Raw genomic sequence first — 22718 nt, forward strand, 5'->3', positions numbered from 1 at the left:
ATAGGCTCCCTACTTCTAAGATAACTGAATGAATCACACGCTCACTTTTATGAGTAACCAATGAGTAACCCAGGGCTTATATTAATTGCAGTTGAACATAAATGATATAGATTAAAAGAAATCAAAGGCGCAGAGGCTGCTATCTTCGATACTGTTTGAACCAAAAGTAAAATTTCAAAATATTTAACATTTTCGTTACTATTTGGACCGATTTTAGACGAATGCAATGTAGGTGTAGAAGTTGAAAACGGCGGAGACTGAAAAGTGGCCTGCTCTCTATATTTATAATATAGTACGTGTATACATCTTACCAGTAATGATCATTGAATATAACCTTGTTGCTGTCTTGCATAAGTGTTTGTGAATTTCACTGTATTGCTTTATACGTATGTACTGGTTATGAATGACACCATTAAATTTCAGGAAAATAAACTTTACTGATACACTACCACTCCACCACGCTCATGTGTGCTATCGGTACCCGATTACATGCAACACGCTGATTAACAGCAGGGTTGTAAACATGACATATTCACTTCTTTTGACTGATCCCATCCCCAGTATAATAAAACTCTGTCAGCGCTGCAAATATATCATAGGTTTCTCATAACACGTGACATATGATGCTTGGTGTTATCGCCAGGGCTGAAATTAACTCAGAGGTTTATCAGTGTAATTACAGCCAGATGTTGTTTGTCCTCCATGTAGTTCTAGGAAACGAAAGTAGATACTGGCTGACCTATGATATTATCTCCATCCATGAACCTTCGAACACCACTCGAACACCAACACCCGAGAAAGGTAAGTGTTTCTCGCTAGCAATGATCTGGTGGGGATATTGTCTGGCATTACACTCAGTAAGTTGGATGGGCGCAAGTGTTTATTGTCATGTAGCCTATGTCTATGTGATGTAGGCACACATTATTATGAAGTCACTACTCATGCAAGACCTTGCATGATGTTTTCAGAAACGTGCTCATAATAATTCTTGTAATGGAAGTACACTTCCGAACTGGAAACATTCAAACCGACCACAAGTAAATTCGATGAGGTATATGGTCGCTAACATGTATGGCAGTTTTTCCCTACATGACCTGTTACCTTTACAAACTTCCATTATGTTTCAGAGACCAGCATAGATAGGATGCGAGTACAATGTCTCCTTGTGATTATTTTATGTGGTGAGTAGCATGAATTCATGATGAATTTATTCTCAAATGATTTAAGAAAAAGATAGCTAAACATTCCCATCATAGCTAGAAAGGTGTTTGTATAGCTGTGCAGACCCTTCATTTCTGTGTCCTGTTTTAAACATATTTTATTCGAAAACGAAAAGGGCACAAGTTGTTCAACTTAGGAACGCCCTCTCCCATAAGTTATATGTGTCATATTTACAATATATAAACACTGACAACAGGGAATTGTGGAAATATTATATACAAGAATAAAACTACAAAAATCTTTCAGACAGGTTAATATATCTATATACATGTTCAAACAATAATTAATTTTCATGTAGTGATAGAGTAGCATGACCAAATAGCATAAAATCTAGATTAATGGGTGTGCGATGTTTAACGACAGTATTTACATTTACAAACAAATCTTTACGCTGCGCTGTATATAAAGAACATTCTAAAAGGCATTGCCGTGATTTGTCACATGACCAAGCACAAGTACAAGAAGCATCTGATCTTAAGTGAGTTCTGAATACATCATAATTAAGTGAACTTGTACTGAACCTTAGTTTTGTGTGAATAATGTTCAGTTTCCTTGTACCAGAAGAAAATATAAGCGGGACTGCATTTACTTTACTTTGAATTTTTAATTTAAAACCTGTTAAAGAATCTGTGTTTCCTATTTGTATGGCAACATTGTTCCATATTCGTATTGCAGATGGGAAAAATGATAAGGGAAGTTTCAATCCCGTAAAGGGAAGGGAGAGGTTTGAAGACTTGCGAGGGTTATAAGAATATTTTTGAACTACATATGTAGGTAATAATTCCTGAAGATAGGATGGTGCAGTATTGTGAAGAATCTTATAAAATAAGCAAAGTTTTCTAAGTCTCCTACGTTTACAAAGAGTTTCCCAACCAGTTTCAAAATACAAATGATCACGAGAAGTATATTTTGGAAGCCCTGTCACTTTACGAGCTGCAGCTAACTGTAACTGTTATATGGAGAGTTAGTTTGTTCAGCTGTACATCCATCTCATAACTCACACACATATTCAAAATGAGGACTATTGAAAACAGTGTAGATCTTATTGTGCCTTCTTCTTTTTAACAAACACTTTAACTTTACCATGTGATTTATCATTTTGGGTTTTTTCTTTAAAACACCATTTATGTGATGGGACCAACCTCCATTTTAAGACAATGTTACTCCAAAATGAAAGAAAACCAAGTTCTATGGATAGTCAACTTCTTTATTGCAATGGATGCGACGTTTCAAAGTAGGTACTAACACATTCATGAAGCAAATTATCACTAAGAACAAATTTATTTGTCATTATAAGTTGACTATCCATAGAACTTGTTTTTCCGTCGTCTATGCAACTTCTAGTTTTTGTAATGATTGTGTGTTATTGGAAGGTGCACTGAGTGATATGTCATCAGCACACAGTCTTGTTGAGCAATTTAATACATTGGCTATTTCGTGCACATACACAATGAAAAGAAAGGGACCCAAAACTGAACTCTGTGTGACTCCGGCTTCAAGTGTTCTAGTAGTATAAGTAATGGTGGAATGAGATCATATCAAATATATAAGTTATATAATGTCAATAACATGATCTAGAACCCTTTATTCACAAACTCTGAAAAAACAGACACAACCCGCCTGTGTTCACACAAGCCCACTGTGTGGGTCGCGTCCACTGGGGGCTATCCTGTTTCCTAGACTAAACCAATGTTTAAATGCGTACCGGCTGAGAGGTGAGTCACACAGTGCATGCTGGTTGAGAGCTGGTCGATTGATAAAGTTACAAGCAATTAGAGAAATGATCCACGTGTAGTATGAACCCTGTATCATGGCTAATGTACGTGAATTGAAAAAGTGTTCACGTGAACGTGGTATGCGGGGGTATTCTCGTATGAGGAAGTCAGAGTTTCTAACTATATTAGGGATAAGATATCAAAGACCTCCTACTGTGAAAGATTTGAAAAAGCAAGCACGTGACCGCGGAATGAGGGGGTATTCACGCAGGAGAAAGTCCGAGCTCACTGAATTACTAAAAGAACAACAACCTATAGAATTACAATTCATGCCTACTGCGCATGCTATAGGAAAATATTTGAGAGGTTGGAAGATGGAAGTTCAAAGAAACATAGATGTTGAAGATCTAAAATAATTGGTATTTGATAAAGTAAATGAAGAACTGAAAGATTTAAGAGGTATTAAATTTCAACTCACATTAAAGATGACACTAGAGAAACAAAAGGCGAATGAAGCAACTGACCAGAACATTGTTTACTTCAGAGGTAATCAGGAAGTTACAACACAACTAGATACCATGAACTCTTCTATAGACAAATCAGTTGAAAAAATTCGAGAAACACTAGACATTACACTAATAGGGGGACTGGTTGAGTTGTTGACATGATTAATGTGATCTTCCTTCATATAGCAAACTATAAACTGTTGAGAGGTGGATCATACCTACCCCTGCCTAAGTATTTAAGAACAAACAAGCTATGGTTAACGTTAAAAATCGTGGTGATCATTGTGGGAGGGTAGCGATAAGATCTGCTAAATTTCCAGCTGGATAAAATTCTGACAGACTTTCCAGTTATCCAGATGATGGGATAAATTGGGAAGGTATGGATGAACCCACCCCTATATCTCAGTGGTTAAAAGTAGAAAAACAGAATCCAGACTTAGCTATATACGTATTCGGGCACAAAGGTAAAAACGTAATAGTGCACAGTAATAGTATAAGGATAGTCGTAAAACAATCAATTTATTTATGAGACAACAAGGTGAAAAATATCTCTACACATGGATTAAGAATTTCAGCCAACTGTTGTACAATCAATTGAAACACAGGGAAAAGAAACACTTTTGTGAAAGGTGTCTTCACAGGTTTTCTAGAACTGATCTGCTCAATTCACACAGGGATGATTGCCTAGGTGTAGGGGAGACAGCTGTACGGGTAGATATGCCGACAATATATTGAAATTTATCAACCACAACAATCAAATGTCAGTACCATACATTATCTACACCGACTTCAAAGCTATCATTAAACCAATCAATATGGTGGCCCAGTCCCCTAATAAAAGTTTCATGCAAAAAGTTGAACAGCATGAAGCGTGTGGGTTTTGGTATGTGGTCGTCGGTTGTGACAGCCAAACTAACCCTCCAGTCATTTATAGAAGTTCAGACGCGTCTGAGAAATTTTGTTATGTATGCTGTCAACCTCTGAATGGTGATTTGTTTAGAGACCACTGTCACGTTACTGGTAAATACAGAGGTGCGGCTCACAATGAATGTAATCTGAAGTTACGTATCAACCCTAAGCTTATTCATATCCCAGTGGTGTTTCACAATCCATGCGGGTATGATTCACACTTGATTATGCAAGCTATTTCAAAAGTAGAAGGCAACATATCCTGTATCCCAAACAATGTGGAGATATATATATCCTTTTCATTAAACATGTTGAGTTTCATAGATAGTGTTTCTGTTGTCGTCTCTAAACAGTTTGGTAAAGGCTAATAACCCAGACGACTTGACTATAACTAATTGATACACAGAAGAGAAAACTAGAGCTTTGCTGCTACATAAGGGTATTTATCCGTATGAATATATAGACGACTGGTCTAAGTTTAATGAGACAGAGTTACCTCCCATTGACCGCTTCTATAGCAAGCTGACTGACTGTCTCACAAGACGATTACAAACACGCGGAAAATGTATGGGAACAACTAGGCTGTAAGAATCTAGGTGATTACCATGATTTAAATTTGAAAACGGATGTGTTGCTGCTGGCAGATGTGTTTGAGATATTCAGAAAGACATATGTTAGGGGATTGTTGTCGGTCTTAACTTCAAATTTGTTCCCATAGAGGTACACATGAAACTTGTCTGTTACGGCCCACTTGAGGGCTGAAAACTCCAGATTATGAGCCGGATAGTTCCTTTCACTTTTCCGCAGACCTCAACTAGCAAAGGCAATGACTCTCATCCAGATTTCTTGTTTCTGAAACAGAACAGCTCCAAGTCCGTCTGTCCTAGCACCGATATGTACCTCAAATGGAAGAGAATAATCTGCATATGCCAAGACAGGTGGAGACGTCAGATGTTCAATTAGCGTCTCAAAGGCGTGTTGGTGATTTTTCTCCCCTTCCAGTTGGAATCTGACTTGGCATTCTTCCTTTTCTTCTTTGGCTGTCCATTCAGCAGATCATTTAAGTGTCGAGAAATGATGGCAAAGTTCTTTACAAAGCGCCGGTAATAGCCTGCAAACCCAAGGAATTTTCTTTTCTGACATCATTGACACCCTCGGTATAGGCCAGTTTTTGAGTACAGCAATATTGTCAGGATCTGTTTCGATTCCATTAACTGATACTACATGTCCCAAGTACTTTTTCCGATCCTTGAAGAATTCACATTTGGAGGGTTTCAACTTCAATCTATTGTCTTTCAAACGTTGAAATACCTCTTCCAGACATAGTAGATGTTACTCAAACGTTTTGGAGAAGATAATAATATCATCCAAATATATTAGACATTCCTTAAGGTTGAGATCACCCATACATTTCTCCATTATGCGTTGAAAGGTGGCTGGAACATTTGTCAATCCAAAGGGCATCCAATTACATTCATAGAATTTTCCATGGAAAACAGTCAAACTTGAGGATAACATGGATCAAGCATTTTTGTAAGAACTTGTCGGGTGGTAGGATACTTACTGTCAACTGTGTGCGAAAACGTTGCATGGTGTCTCCTCTGGCCTCTGTTTATACCGTTTTAATACACTCACAAGACTGAACTTCCTCTAATACAACAATGCAAAGATGATATAACAATACTTTTAATTGAAGATTGGCAATCGGAATTATATTGCCATGGATATTAATCAATACACACAGAGTTCCTACAGCTCCCGTAACCAGTTTGTTTACAGGTCTATTTTTAGACCCACGTGGGGACATGATCATGTGACTATTGTTGACATTCGCTACCTCGCTGACAGTGAAATGCATTTGACGTCGCTGTTTTAAGGAACATGATGTTTATTATATATAGATATCTCTATCGATATTATCAATATCAATTTTTTTCTGAACGTTATATTTATGCAGGATTAGCATTTTAAGGATGTGAATCATATGCCGTATTTATAAACCGATGTGTGGTTTGGTCACCGATCACGTGACTTACACTGATTGTGTCGAGAGACTATCAAACTGACACTTGTTCACCCCACTGCCCGTCAGCAGTTGGGTCTAAAAACGTGAGTTTGTGATATATATTTATATATGATTGTTTTTATGTACATAAGAACATAATATTATTGTTGGCTGTAATTCTTGTGTTTTGAAACATATTTTCACGTGAAATTCGTCGGATATGGTTATTCAACTGAGCAGAATTGTAGTAGCCTCCCTTATCTGACCTAGTTTTTGGACACCTCTTGTGTATTTCTCTCCTCTATGTGTTTCTCAACAGAAGACATGGTAGGTGTTACCTAGACACATTGATACAGTGGCCTTTTTTTAATTGTCTATTATATAGTACAGGATGGATTTGACTTGTGGTGACACTTTTTCTTTGTGTTTTATGTTTTCTAATGTCTTTTATAATCTTGTTTTCACTAAAAAATATAAAAACATCCATTTCAGTAGACAGTTGAGATATAGTAACAGTGTGCGCATTATGAATCAATATGGGTGATAAGATTAGAATAGCTTCAGCCAATTGTAGAGGCCTGGCAGAAAAGAGAAAACGAAAAGAAATAATGAACCTTTGGCGTAAAAGAAAGTTTTCAGTTATATGCCTACAAGATATTCATATAGCCAAAGAGGATGATATTACTATGAGAAATGAATGGGGTCTTCAAAGCATTATAGCACCATATAAATCAAATGCAAGAGGGGTTGCTATCCTATTTAACAATAATTTGGAAGTAAATATCCACAAATTCAAGACTGACACCAATGGAAACTATATAATAGCAGATGTAACTATAGAAGGAATAAGAATCACACTGACTAATATATATGGTCCTAATCAAGATGCACCCGAATTTTATCATGCCTTATTTCACAATATGGAAGAATTTGAAAATGAATCTCTTGTGATATGTGGAGACTGGAACTTAGTTCTTAATCCTTCCATTGACTTAGAAAATTATAAACATATTAATAATCCAAAAGCAAGAAAGGTATTGTTAGATAATATAGAAAAGTATGATTTGATAGACATTTGGAGGGAGAGAAATTACGATGTTAAAAAGTACACATGGTGGAAAAAAAACCCGAAACAACAGTCCAGACTTGATTTCTTTTTAGTTTCACAAGATTTAGCAAACATGACAAGTGACTGTTCCATACTTCCAGGATATAAATCTGATCATTCGGCAATTACTATGTCCTTTTCCAGTGAACTTCATAAGGAACGGGGTGGTGGATACTGGAAATTAAATACATCATTACTATATAATCAAGACTATGTAAATATGGTCAAGGACATGCTTCTTGAAACAAAATTAGAATACTGTAACTGCACTGAGGATGAACTAGGTCATACTGAGGACTCAAAATTACAACTTAAAATAAGTGACACATTGTTTTTAGAAACATTTTTGATGAAAGTGAGGGGGAAAACAATATCATTCTCTTCCTACCTAAAAAAAATCAAGACTGAAAAAATGAAAAATTTAGAAAAAACAATCTCTGCAATGGAAGAAGAAATCAGAGAAAATTTCCAAACAGTGTGTGAAACTAAACTTGCTGAACTATCCAAATGTAAACTAGAATTTGAAAAATTAAAAGAAGCTGAAATAAGAGGTATACAAATAAGAAATAGAATTCAGTGGTACGAGGAAGGAGAAAAAACAACCAAATATTTCTGTCATCTCGAAAACAGAAATTATGCCAGTAAGCTTATGAATAGTGTCATTAATGATAAAGGAGAAGTAATATCAGATGGTAAGGCTATTCTATATGAGCAGAGAAAATTTTATGAAAATCTATATGCATCAGGTGGTACAATAGCAAGTAAATATATTGAGATATTCAATGATATTATTACACCAAAACTAACAACTGTTGAAGCTGAAACTCTTGAGGGTGACATTACAATAGATGAGATAACACAAGCTGTTAAATCAATGAAAAATAACAAAAGCCCAGGAAGAGATGGTTTCCCAATAGAATTCTTTAAATTTTTCTGGAAAGATCTCCATATTTGGGTTTGTAGATATATATCAGAAACATTCAGGCAAAATATGTTAAGTCCAACAATCAAAAGAGGCGTCATCACATGCATTCCAAAAGCTAACAAAAATAGACAGTTGTTAAAAAACTGGCGCCCAATTTCCCTTCTAAATTCTGTGTATAAAATACTCAGTACATGTATAGCCAATAGAATTAAAAAAACTTTGAATACACTAATTCATGAAACTCAGACAGGTTTTATCCCTGGAAGATGTATTAGTGAGAACATTAGACTGGTATATGATATTATGTTTGAAGCAAAATTACAGGGTAAAAAGGGACTGTTGTTACTTATTGACTTTGAAAAAGCTTTCGACACTGTCTCTAAAGAATTTATAATTCTAACAATAGGAAAATTTGGCTTTGGACCTAATATGGAAAAATGGATCAAAATATTAATCAATGATCCTACATCTTGTGTTATACAAAATGGTCATCTATCTCAGTTTTTTCACAATGAAAGGGGCTGTAGACAAGGCGACCCGGTCTCTCCCTACATATTCCTTTTAGTGGCAGAAATTTTAGGAACAATGATCCGTAACAACAGTGCAATAAAAGGAATGACGTTGAATAATACTGAACATAAAATTGGACAATATGCAGATGATACTGAATTATTTCTTGATGGATGTGAAGAAAGCTTAAGCATAGCAATTGACACCCTAAATAATTTCTACAAAATGTCTGGTTTAAGAATAAACGTAGAGAAGACTAAAGCAATATGGATAGGCTCAATGGCAGGTAGTAACATGATGTTATGTCAGGATCTTAAGCTTGATTGGCACAGTGGTTATTTTGATGTACTAGGAATAAAGCTTAATCCTAAGTTGAATAACCTTTGGGTAATTAATACAAGAAAAAGACTAGAAATTATTAATAGAACTCTTGGGAATTGGAGAAAAAGAAATTTGACATTAATAGGGAAAATAACGGTTATTAAAACTTTAGCACTCTCATCATTAGTGCATATATTCACTTCACTCCCAAATCCTCCAAAGGAATTCATTGATAAATTAAACAATATATTTTATAAATTCATCTGGAATGATAAGCGCGATAAGATAAAGCGAACAACACTTATTAGAAAATATGAAGAAGGGGGACTAAGAATGGTTAATGTAGAGGTATTCATTAACTCATTAAAACTGTCAGTATTAAATAAATATCTCCAAAATAAAAACACTAGCCCTAGTACCTTTCCATTCAAGGATATATTTCTGCTTGGAGCCAACATTGAAAATTATGTGAAAATAATTAATCCCTATTGGAAAGATGTGTTGGCAGCATGGGGAATATTTTATAGAACACATAAAACTGATTTTACAGATATTAATCAAATCTTATCTGAACCCCTTTGGTTCAACCATCAATTCCAAAATAGTAATTTTATTATAAGACATTGGTATTTTAAGGGTATTCACTCTATAAGAGACTTGTGTAATGATCAAGGTATTTTGTCATTTAATGAACTTAAGAAAACTTACAAAATCAAAGGCACAGTTCTTGATTACTACCAGGTTCTTTCAAATATACCAAGAAAATGGAAAGATACTATTAGAAATAATCTATTGATTGTTCATAATCACTATCTCAGCACACCACTGATATGTTTACTTTCAGCACCAAAGAGGTCAAGATATTTCTATGATAAGCTTATAAGTACTGAAACTTTCCCTTCTACATGTGAAAAATGGCAACAACTCTTTGACACTGTAATCCCATGGGAATATATTTTTAAAGATTATAGAAGATGCACAAAAGATACTAAATTGATTGACTTTCAATTTAAATTTATTCATAATATTATATACACAAAAAAAGAATTACTGAAAATGAAATTAGTTGATGATGAACTTTGCTCTTTTTGTAACTTAGTGTCTGAAAATTTGATACATATTTATTGGGAATGTGAATGTGTGAAAACATTCTGGTTGAAACTGAAAGAATATATTGACAATAAGACAACAGAAACATTTACCCTGACAAAATATACAGTCTTAATTGGTGGAAATAATACTGACTTAATGAACCATATACTTCTTGCTGGTAAAAAATACATTCATGTATCAAGTATTAAAAACACCAAGTTATCACTGGATGCATTTCTAAAAATACTGGGTGATATTTTCAAAACTGAAAAGTTTATTGCTACTAAGAATAATAAAATGTTACCATTTGACAGAAAATGGTCACCACTGCTGCCATATATCCAGTATGTATAACTTTTATCCATATGAACTTTTGTCTTATTATGTACTTGTGCTGTTGCATCATTTATTTGTGTATCTGTCTACTGAGTTGAATGGATAATAAAAAAAAAAAAAAAAAAAAAAAAAATTACATTCATAGAATCCAAGTGGAGGTACGGAAAATGCGGTTCTCTGCTTATCCTCTTCCTTCATTTCCACTTGTCAATATCCAGAACATAAATCCAGCTTTGACAAGAATGAAGAACCAGACAGACTGTCTAAAGTTTCCTCTATCCTTGGAATAGCGTAGGCATCTTTAATGGTCCGTTCATTGAGGCGGTGAAAATGTAGACATAGCCTCAGATTCTGATCTTTCTTGATGAGAAACGACTGTTACATTCCCTGATGGCCCCATAGGCTAACATTTCATGAAAATGTTCTTTAACTTCTTCAAACACTCCAGGAGGTATACGTCGATGCGGTTGCTTGAAAGGGGTATCATACATAAGCTTGATTCCATGTTGTACAGTAGTGCTTTGTCCTAGATCTAAGAAACTCTTTGACATGATACAATTCCATTTCTTGAGCATAGTTAAAATAGCGTCCCTCTGCTCCTCCATCAGGCAGGTATCTGAAAGGTCAATGTCAGTAGATGGAACTGGAGTGACCTCTTGTTGGTGAGTGCCAACAGGCTTGATGTAGTTGACAAAGTTTTGCTTTGGAAGGAATGCCTATGACTCGGGCTGACAGTTTGCAGATCCAGACGGGGACTTGGAATAGTCGACCTTTCTTGCCAATTTCTACAAGTCTTGGGCAAACAGCTAGTCCAGTTAAGTCAGTATCCAGTCATAATGCTCTGTGAACGCTGTGGATCTCCTTGGAGCATGTCAAATGAGTCCAAGTATGGTCATCATTTGGTTGGGATAGATGCGGATAGGAGCCTTGTTCGTGGACTTCACTTGGCCAAGTACACCGTACCACCTGTGGCTTGAGACCACAGTGCTGTTACCCATGGTGCTGAAATGTCAATGTCTACTGGTTTCATTTGTGACTCGACTAAATCAATGACGTTGGTTCCAAGGACAACTGGTACATTCTTGTTGAACTCTGTGTCTGTGGTGACAAGTATACATACCAGATACTCCTTAACCACAAAGGGGATGTAGATCCTAGCCTTGATGTACCCTAAATATGGGAGCACACAATCACCTGCAAGTTTCACTTCAAAGTAGGAGATGAGATACTTCCGCTAAAGATGTTTGAGACTGGATTGGTAATATCCTTCAGTAATAGTGGTAATCATGGATTCGGCATCAAACAGTGCTGGCCAGTCTGTACAATCAATGTTAATGTTATGTTTGCCTTGCCTTGCCTTGTTTAACGATTGGCCATGAGCATTTCCTCTACCTTTTCCTCTACCTCTGTTTCTCTCTCTCAAACTAGAGGGCCCCTGACGATACTCTTGAGGTGAGGTATCCTTCTTCAATTCCAACGCTGTTCGATCTGTCCAAGATCTGCTGAAGTATTTTGTTATCAGTTGTTGGTTTCCTCTGAAGTGTCTCTAGCCTCTCCAGTCCAATCATGACTTCCGAAAGCTGTTCCGATACTTTGCTAGAAGTGGTGTTGAATGGTTCTTTGCTGTGTTGCTGGTCTTTGGTTCAACTGAATGAGAATTGGCAGCAAGCTCCTGCTCGAACAGATTTCATAAGTGTAGAGAAGTCCATATTGGAATAAAAGGCATGTCTTGTAGCATCCTTCAAATGGGTATTCCTCAGTCCTGACCAGAAACGATTCCTTGACATGACACTACTGACACTATCTGTGAATGTTCCCAGGTGTAGTGCTTGTTGAAGTAAATCCTCAAGACGAATAGCCCAAGTGGCTATAGACTCAGTATCCCCTTGCACAGCTTGGTGAAATTCCCTGGGAAGGTTTTCAGCTGTGACAACTGTAACATATGGACCTTCAAGTCAGTTTATTATATCAGCCACAGTGGCGTCTTCACCCAAAGAAAGAAGAATACGAGCTGCTTCTCCTGTTAGTGACTTCCTGGCAGCTTGAGTCAGAGTGGCTATAGGATAAATGTCATCTCTGATGAGACACCGGATCTCAGATTTCCACATCTCAAAGGTTACATCTCCTTTATTCATCGGATTTTCACCTGAGAAGGTAGATATCCAAAGTGGCTGTGGATATGCAGGCAGTGTTGGAGCTGAGAAAGACTGTGGATAAAAGCAAGGATCTACAATTGCTGTCGGTCCAGGAGCGCAAGGGGAATAACCTGGCTTGCGTGCTGGGAACATGTTTTCCACTGTGGTTGGACCGATGTTCCAGTGTTCTTTAAGTAAGCGACCATTTTAGCTTCATCCTCATGAGACAAAACTTCAGACTTGATTTCTCAATCTTCCCCACCTTGAGCCATGTTGATTTGTACTACCACGGACACAGACAAAGTTGGTATAGGGATGGTAGATGTGTGGTATTCTCCCTGGTTGTATAGATATAAATATAAACAATAACAATGTGTGTCAGTGAATTACATCCCTATGTCAACCATGATGAACCGGTTGTAAATAATAGCAATATGGACAATGATGCTACAGTGTGTAGTACACCAATCACAGACTGTATTTGGACTTACCTAACACAAAACTGTGTTATATACAGGTGTCGATAATCACCAGATAAGGGTATAAAGTAAATGCAGTATATACACACCAAGAAGCAAAATATAAACGCAGCCAAACACCGTTCCCCATAATATGGACCTGCAACTCAACAGTGTGTATGGGAACACCAGTAAAATATACCTGCTTCACCAAACCTGACTAATTAACCAACTTGACAATGAAGACCCCAGCTGGAAAGGACCCAAAGGAGGTAATGCTTGAAAGGTAAAGTAAGTGGACAGCTGTACAGGAAAGGGAGACAAATGTTAATTGGTATATGTATCTACCAATTCTTTATTAAAGTAACACTAAGTTCTAATGTTTACTAAAAACGAAGTTTATTCTAACAGAACACGAACGCAACCTTTAGGAGGCAGGTGTATTCGCACACGCATACACACGTGATGTAAACAATGGCAAATGGCGAACAACCAAGAGTGATGATAACACTTGACTAAGCTAAATATTACACACCTATAAAAGCCGGTGAGATTAAGACAAATTATAGAATTAAACCAGCTTAAGCTACATGCGATCAGCGCATAAACTAAAGGTATGAACCACAGTTGTAAATACTCTAGCTCAAAACGATATAATACAGCTAACGGTTTTAAGATAGAGCTCAAGCAAGTTTATTTATGAAGCATCGTGCAATGACAGATCATGGGATATAATGTTTGTTTGCACAGCACACTTTAGGGCACAAGTTGATAATGAAATCTTCATAAATCAATAAAGCTCTCTTGTAGCCGAATACTTGTGAAAAGTCAATTACAGTCAATATCACAGATGACAGTTTCACAGTTCAACATATAGTTGAAAATAGTTTATTGTGCATAAAACATGGATGCACATTCACTCACAGTGATCGTCAGTTCAGATGATCGTAGGCTGAGTACAGCATGGCGGGGATTTACAAATCGTCCACGTTACACGTGGACAGCCTCGTCGTGCAAGCGGGAACGTCGTCGACGTTGTGACTCGCATGTCGCAGGTTCAAGTCTCTTCTTGTCCGAGACAAATATGATGTCATAAAAAGCTGTTTATTGTCTGTAATTAAAACAACATTATGAAATGTTGATATCTGTCTGCATGCCATCGTCTTAGGCTGACAGATGACAATAAGAAGTCAATTCAAACTGTGTTGACATAACAGGTAAAATTCGGGAATTACCTGTGCGTCAGATACAAGTAGGACGTACAACTAATTATTTCATTGTTGAGAGGCAGCCACAGGACTGAAGAAAGAAGAAATACAAAAGGATTAATCGTGAGAGGTGCTCCATCAACTCCATTAACCACCACAAACCGTGACCATGAGTTGATATTACTTTGAGAGGCACTTTCATCTCCAGAAGAAGAAATGGTATCTGTATCTAAATGTCTTCTTTTATTTATCTAGAACCAGTAGTGAGTAAGGTTGCCATGATACGGAAAATCGTTTGACATCCCCGCTCCCCACCCACCATTGTCTGTCAACAAGGACAGTGCTGAAGTGGAAGCCGACTACAAACACTAGGGTTATGGGGATGCTATATTCCAGCGAAAGAAACACAGGTAGCTGCCATAGTCAAACAGAGTGAAAATAAAGCTGATTCTGCCCGAGACATTTACCCGAAGACATTCACTACAGGGATGTTGGCGAGCTCTTAGCATTACCCAGCACTCAGCACGAGGAGGTGCCGTCAGGTAGAGGAGGGTATTCTGGATTGTCATCACTAATGATTGCAATAAAATCGCAACTAAGTATGAGCAACGAAGCGTCATTAAAACTGTTTCTTATCCAGGAGAACCTTTTCTCAATTTCTCTTTGAGTGACGCCTGTGGACACTTTCTGTTCCAACGGTATTTTTCTGTCCATATGAAAGTTCATTTTGAACTTCAACTTTTGTGTCTTTCCAAGTTTCACCTCTTTTGTTGTCTAGACCATGCATTAATAAATTGTTGCGTCTTGATTGTTCCTCCATGTTGGTCACCTCTCTGCCCATAGCCTGTATCTGTGCCTTGAGATTTATCTCCTACGTAGGACTTAGTATCTCATATGTAGGACTCGTAGGAGATGCTCGATATATGTTAATATACATTAATCTGAAATTGTCAACTCAATTCCGCCAGACATGGAAACCATTCCTTCTTTAACTATCTCAGTCACTGTTAGAGACCACAGCCATGCGTTTCATTTACGTTTAGAGTCTACAGTTATGTGTTATATTTACCATTAGAGTCTACTATCATGTTTTTCATTTACTGTTTCCTACTGACTTCCGTGTTCAACTATACTACCTATCGCTAGTGTAAATGTAGCCGCATACTTGAGTCAACTGTTCTGTACTAGATTTTGCAAAATATTCCATACTGTTTAAAGTTGCTGTTTACGCCAGAACGGATGTACAGTAAAACAAATTCGTAATGTTCAAAAGATTATTGTCATGCGTTCAACAAATGGCAGAAGAATGGCAAATCAAAACTTTACACCAAAACGCAGCAGTTCACATGCAGAATATTTACATATACTTTTTAGCAGTTTGATGAATCATCCTCGTGTCCTCAATAGTCTGTCCTACATAGGGGATACTATGTCCTACAGAAGAGATATTATGTCCAACGTAGGAGATAGTGACCCCAAAAATATTTTTCACCGTGACCCTACGACGCCTCCGTAGAATCAAAATTTAAGCGGTTTAAAGCAATCATAATTAAATGATAAGTAACCTGGTCAAAAGGATCTTTTATCGTCTTAACACTGAAATATTTATCCCTTGAGATTGAAAAATCAACACAGTCAAGTAGGACATGCTTGATTTAATTGTGGAAGTTATAATTATTTAGGACGAAGTATTTTTGAGACAATGGTCAAAATGAAGTTAACACAGGAAGTTTCCATCATGAGCATTCGTGCATACTAGAGCCTATCAAACGTCGCAAGAAGTCTTATGGGGTGGCGTTCCACATCTGTGGAAGCACCTGGCGGAATTTCTGAAGTGTGACTGAAGATTTGAACAACGTCTCAATCTCCTCTCCATTTCGTCCTACACGTGTTTCATAAGGGACAAATCTGGGAATTTAAAGGGGCAGGGAAGGATGTTAACATTGTGCTGCTCCAGCGACTGTTGAACTACCTTAGCTTCATGAGGTCTGACGTTGTTCTGCTGGAAGATCATTCTTGAATCATTCTGCTGAAGAAACGGTATGACATTTCCTCTCTGTACCCGGGACCTGTAAAATTTCTATTGACAACAAGCAAAGGTCTCAAGGACATAGTTCCTAAAATAACGCTGACCACATAGCCGCGACCATCAGCGCGCCGCAAGTGGAATTTGGACTCGTCTGTGAAGAGAACATGTCTCCATTCACGTGCTCTCCATTTAAGAAGTTGACTGCACCACTGCAGTAGTAGATGTTGGTGACGTAATATCAAAATCTGTGGTTTTGCAAGACCCGTAGCGCGTATTCCGTTTGCAGCCAAACGCCGGTGAATGGTGATATCCTATTGACACAAGGAACTGTTCGGGCTGTGATGTGACTGATTAAATGAAGAAGATTAGTGGTTTGACTCAAACTATCGTTGCGTGGTGTGGTTACAAATAGACGGCCACTTCAGAGACGCCTGAAAGACGGCGTTTTGTAGATGTCTCCACAAGCGACATATGGTGCTTGTTTAAACCACTGTGGAACTTTGCGCTGGGGTGTTCCTGTTTCCATCATTCTAGTGGCTTTCCATCTTTCATTTTCATTTATCGGTATGCCAGTTAACAGTTGATATGACCGCTCCACATAGTTATGGCAAGATGTACGCTCAAGTTCGGTACGAGCTTGGTCCATGGGGAGTCAAGGAGTGAGGGGTCGGACGACCATGACTCCTAACTGACAACACTGCATTCATGTACTGGCGCACATTCGTACAATAAATCCAGGCTCCATACTCACATGGGTTTACTAAATCCCTTGCTTCATGACAAGCTAGTTTGGACTGGACAAGACAGGGCATGCTCTCAACCAGATGTGGAACTGAACGGATGCGATGTGAACGTTCTGCTGACTGTGTAACCCACACCACTTAGCTGGTGGTGATGGTAATTTCTTACGGTGTTCGAACCTGCTCTCACATTGTCACATATTCAGATACAATATCTCTGATTCGTTTAATGTTAGATCATTTCCATGGTCTCATGGACGTGCCTCGAGATCGGAGAATTACTTTAAACTACCTATTGGTGAACAACCAATACTTTAAAGTAATGAATAAACTAATTTTTTTGTATTCTTTTGACTATTACATATGAAGGACTTGTGGTTAGTCTCAAACGGAACAACAAAGTCATTCTTGAAAAAACTTACCGAGTGATTAAAAGTTGCCAAAAGGTCGTCTACTTCACTCTCGCCCATCAACCAGAGACAAGTTATGTAAGTCTGTCACCAGAGCCCTGTCAGTGACGTCATATGAGGAACGATTTTCAGTTAGGAAGTTCATCATTTTGCTGATTTCTTGACCTCAACAAAGACATGCCGAATTGTGTTGCCGTCAATTGCTCCTTGGGGTCCGCGGGAAATTTTTGCATAGTGACACCATCACCCGTAGTTTGTACTGAATGGGTTGTTTGCGTGGTTTATACTAAATCGGATGATTCGCCCCCTACCCCACCCCTATCGAGCTACAGAATCAAGACTACTTACTATACATTGCTGACCAAAAGGATTTTGCATGAACATAACGATTCCTTCCTCAGAAGTATAGTTCCATGGGATTTACCTTCATTTCCGGGTGCCCTGGTGACCCGTTTTTGCGCAGAGCTAGGCCCCGCCTACCCATTCATCAAAGCGAGAAGCCACACCTAGGCATTGTTTTCAAGATGTTGTGCAGCCAATCCAGCAAAGCTATGATATATGATGACGTTTATCGTTCGACTTTCGATTCGTAGATGGATATATGGATATAATCGCATCTAAGGTAAACCAACCCTAACCTTTACTCACTAACCCTAAGGATCTAAAAGGTTGGTCCCTAACCCTAAGGATCTAGAAGGGGGGTCCCTAACCCTAAGGATCTAGAAGGGGTGGGGTGGGGTGGGGGGTGTCCCTAGCCCTAAGGATCTAGAAGGGGGTCCCTAACCCTAAGGATCTAGAAGGGGGGTCCCTAACCATAAGGATCTAGAAGGGGGGTCCCTAACCCTAAGGATACATCAGCGCGGTAAAGTGAGACAGTTCAGTAGATCACTATAGCGCGCTCATTAGCGAGCGCTCAGCAGTCCCGGGTCGCGCGCCCGGTAAACTGCACTCTAGCCGTATCTTTTTATGATGAAATGCTTGCTTTAAGCAACAATTAGTGATAGTTGTAGGTCTACTTTTGCTGTAGAATGGCGACGTTCATATGTTCTAATTTGATTCATTTTAATGTATAAACTATTCTCTTCATCAAATGGTTGTAATATCACCGATGTGACATTAAACATTAAATCCTACACTTACATTTCTTATGAGCCTAAATCAGTGTAATGATGACACAGTCAATGTAAGCATAAAATATAAATGTCTTTTTCGTATTTCAGGAATAAAAAAGTGTATCAGCTGTGGCGGTGGAGGAGGCGGAGGTAAAAATTATTATGTCAACCTATCTAACATTTATGCTGTGCATTCACTCTGCCTTACACCTGGAAACCTAGGAAGCTATAACCGACATTTTCTAAAGCATTGCAATTATTACAGAGGAGAAAACTGCCTCATGTTTAAATACAGGAAATACATTATGACATTTATATCAAACGATCTTCCTGAAACATACTTTCAACTTCTGTCACAAACCAGGACAACAGAGGCCTACAAAACAAAAACAATGTTTGGATCCTTAATCACACAGCACATACAACGCACGCGCATGCGCACGCGCGCACGCGCACACTCATAAACATTAATGTTGTGAAGTTATTTTCTCTGAAGTAAATGCAACTTCTTGTGTGGTGAGTGGGCTGCATGTGTCAGTCTTCCACATGCACCAGGCTCTTGTGTTTGGGCGTTTGAATGAAAAATGTATTTCGGTTCCCTTGTTTTTCACTGTTGTTGACAATGTTTCAGTGAGTTGCTTCATTGCATGTTCCAATTTTTATAAATATACCATATACAGTGCGTTTGACTCAAAACGTACTGATGAATTGCAGTCTGACTCTAAAACTAATATCTGAAATATTCAATGAAGTGCTGATCGTAATCAAAATATCAGACCAGCTCTGTGAAGGTTTTGCAGAATTCATGCCCTAAAAATACAAAATTCTTTTTCAACAAATCATTGTTAAAATATTGACACTATGTGTTACTATCAGTTACGAGCGAGTACAGCCCGTGTATAAAACTTTCTTAAAGAAAATCAGGAGCTATAAGCTAAATGGTAGGAACATGGTCAAAGCCGCCAATACTTTTGCTGTACCAGTCTTTCCCATTTCTTTAGAGCAGTTTATTGGTCAAACCAAGATAGTCTTGACTGCCTGACCAACCGGATCATGTCTGATAAAAGGGCCTACCACCTGATCTTGACTTTTTCATATTTATATATATGAGGGGGACATGGGTTGAGGTACCCTTGATATTTGCTTAAGTTCCCCGGGACTTATATAAGTGTTTATAGCACTGAATACCCCAATGTTAATTTTGAACTGACTGAAGCATGGGTATCAGATCGTACACTTCAGCCAAACTGTGTGAATCGAACGAATCAGATCTTCCCTCGACGTATTTCCCCTTCTTAATATTCACATTTGAACGTTTTGTCAAATTTGTTTATTGGAAAGAGAGTACAATGTTTTCGTGGCCATCGCTAGATTTTGTGGACGACACAAGAAAAACAGAATTAAAGAGTTATCTCCCTTCCATTCCTTTCCATTCACAAAACATGGGTAATTCTCGTGCAACATGCGTCATGTAATGTTATTCGAGGCAAAAATGTAACTACCACGAAGTATCGAATGAGTTGCTATTGGCAGCGGGGTATATTAGCAATGTGAAAACAACATTTATGTGTGAGATAAGATAAATGTGTGTGTGTGTGTGTGTGTGTGTGTGTGTGTGTTGTCCCTCTTGACAGGAATGTGATTGGCAAAATATATTCATCTGTAAGTTTTCACGTGGATATGCATGTATCATAGTGAGTGAGTGAGTGAGTTAATATTAATCGTCACATCGGCAATATTGCAGCCAAATCGTGACGAGAACAAGTAATACTGACAGTGTAGAATGGATGAATGTAAGAAACTAAAACCCTGTTGACAAAGAACATTTAAACCACTAGTATGTATCACAGATATTCCTTTAAGACTAGTAAGTAAATCTAAAACAGTTTAACTATAGTGGACAATAAAATATAAAAATGGGCTCTAGACTTCCAACAACTGAAGGTAGATCACCACACTAGGGACCATGGGGACTTTGCTACCTACATGGACCCCAGCTGGATTTACACCATTTATTACCTGTAAGATAAATTTGCCAAATTTTGATTGGGTAATAGGCAAAACGTGCAAAACCATGTAGGCGGATTTTTAGGGTGTATGAACCGTCAGATCTGTCACAACAGGTTGTACAGATGACCTTAATCTTAGATATAATGTGGCTGCCAAATCGTTGATCGCTTCGAAATTTTTAAAGTTGACGGGTACAATTATTAGTATAGAAAAGTAAAACTAATGTTGCAATAATTTCATATCTGTATGTGTCAATAAATGTATAAAAAAAATAAAATAAAATAAAACATAATGTTATGTATTTCACTTGTGGTTTAACAAAACCTCAGATTTGATTTTTTATATCATAAACAAAGCCATCCAGAGTTGTCTTTTAGAACGTTCAGGAAATGTGGTGCGTCTCATTTTGCCGAATGTGGAATGAATGAATGAATGAATGAATGAATGAATGTCTTTATTTCCTCCAGATAGGTCCGAAGATCCAGAAAACATGGTCATGCAATTATATAACTAGGTAACAGAGTATTCAACAAGCGTACATACACACACACACGCATATATATATACATATATGTACAAGCATAGGATATGGGAATATTTCTCCAAATATATACAGGTCACCAACCGTCAGGTCTTGGCTAGATTATTACCACAAGTGATTGAGGATATCTTTTAGTTTATACAAATATTTTGAGAACTCTATAATAGTAAAATGCCGTGTTGTTTCATCAATATCACTGTTATTGGCCCCTAGAAAGAATGCTAGCATGTCATTCTCTTCCATCATCTCTATTTTGACATACATTTCAACATCAAGATTATCTATTAGAGTTGAGAAGAATACATCCCTCTCTGAAAGCAAGCATCCACAGTTTAGGATAACATGGAGATAGTAATCATTAGCAAAAGTGTTACAGTTTTTACATTCTTTTGATATTTTGGTTCCGGATCCAATTCTTATTACATACTGCAGTTCTTCTCTCAGTTCTGGATATAACAATGTCATGCTGTATAACATATGAGGTGAAAGTGCTGTGTGTATTTTAAAATATCGAGACAGGTCAGCTCTGCATGATAGTTTGTATTTCCATGCTTTTTCCTCGTGGATACTTATTTCATTTACTACAATCTTTCTCCAGTTATTTTTCGTCGGGAATTGTCCGGTGCAGATATAGTGAAATACATGGTGCATTAGGTTATATTTCTTAGCTGTTGATAGCAACACGCCACATAAACTGTCTAAGTTCTTAGAATGAGAGTAATAGAGTGAGGTAGATGCACAAAATATTGTTTTACAGATTGGGACACATGATATATTACAAAGACGCCCAAGCAGCTGTAGTCTGCATTTATCGATGTAGCCAACCATTGTCCAGAGTCCTAGATCAGCAATAGTGGCATCAGTGGGAGAGCGTTTATCAAAACCTTGTACAATTCTGGCAAAGTAGCGCTGTATACTTTCAGTTAGTTCAAGATCTTTACCATAAAGAGTGGGTAATAATTCACAGCCATAGAAACTCGTTGTTAATATCATTCTTTTCCATATCTTAACACTTGCATACTGATGTAGATCCCTGCTGTTTAGACCAACAGAGATGAGGGAACTAACAGTGCGCCTTGCTTTAGTACAGCTGTCCTCAATATAAAGCTTAAAAGAAAGATTACTTTGGAGAAGGACACCCGCGTATTTTACACGATCAGACATAGGTATGTCATGATCTCCAAGGTGATAAGCATGCGTACGGATTAGTTGCTTCTTTTTATGAAACACCACAATGTTACTTTTTGATGCATTATAGGTTAGTCGCCATTTGGATGCATAATTAGCAACTGTGTTTAGAGCTAATTGTAGACTTTTAGGACTGTAACTAATAAGTGTAGTATCATCAGCAAGTAATACACATGGCAACCTGATATTATATAAGCATATTCCAGTGTCTAGCTGCCGGAGTTCAGTTATGAGGTCAT

At 37.7% G+C, this 22718-nt stretch overlaps 1 protein-coding gene across 1 annotated transcript in view; it reads left to right on the forward strand.

The window, feature by feature from the left end:
• The first annotated feature begins 672 nt into the window (after positions 1-672).
• The window catches only part of LOC137298235 (uncharacterized), a 692490-nt gene continuing 670444 nt past the window's right edge, over positions 673-22718 (forward strand). The window contains exons 1-3 of the mRNA XM_067830406.1: positions 673-801; positions 1128-1181; positions 18849-18890. Of these exons, the coding sequence (XP_067686507.1) occupies positions 687-801; positions 1128-1181; positions 18849-18890 (211 nt within the window). The 5' untranslated portion in view covers positions 673-686. The remainder of the gene's footprint in view (positions 802-1127; positions 1182-18848; positions 18891-22718) is intronic.

Source organism: Haliotis asinina, chromosome 10 (assembly GCF_037392515.1).
Source record: "Haliotis asinina isolate JCU_RB_2024 chromosome 10, JCU_Hal_asi_v2, whole genome shotgun sequence".
Taxonomy (NCBI): Eukaryota; Metazoa; Mollusca; class Gastropoda; order Lepetellida; family Haliotidae; genus Haliotis; species Haliotis asinina.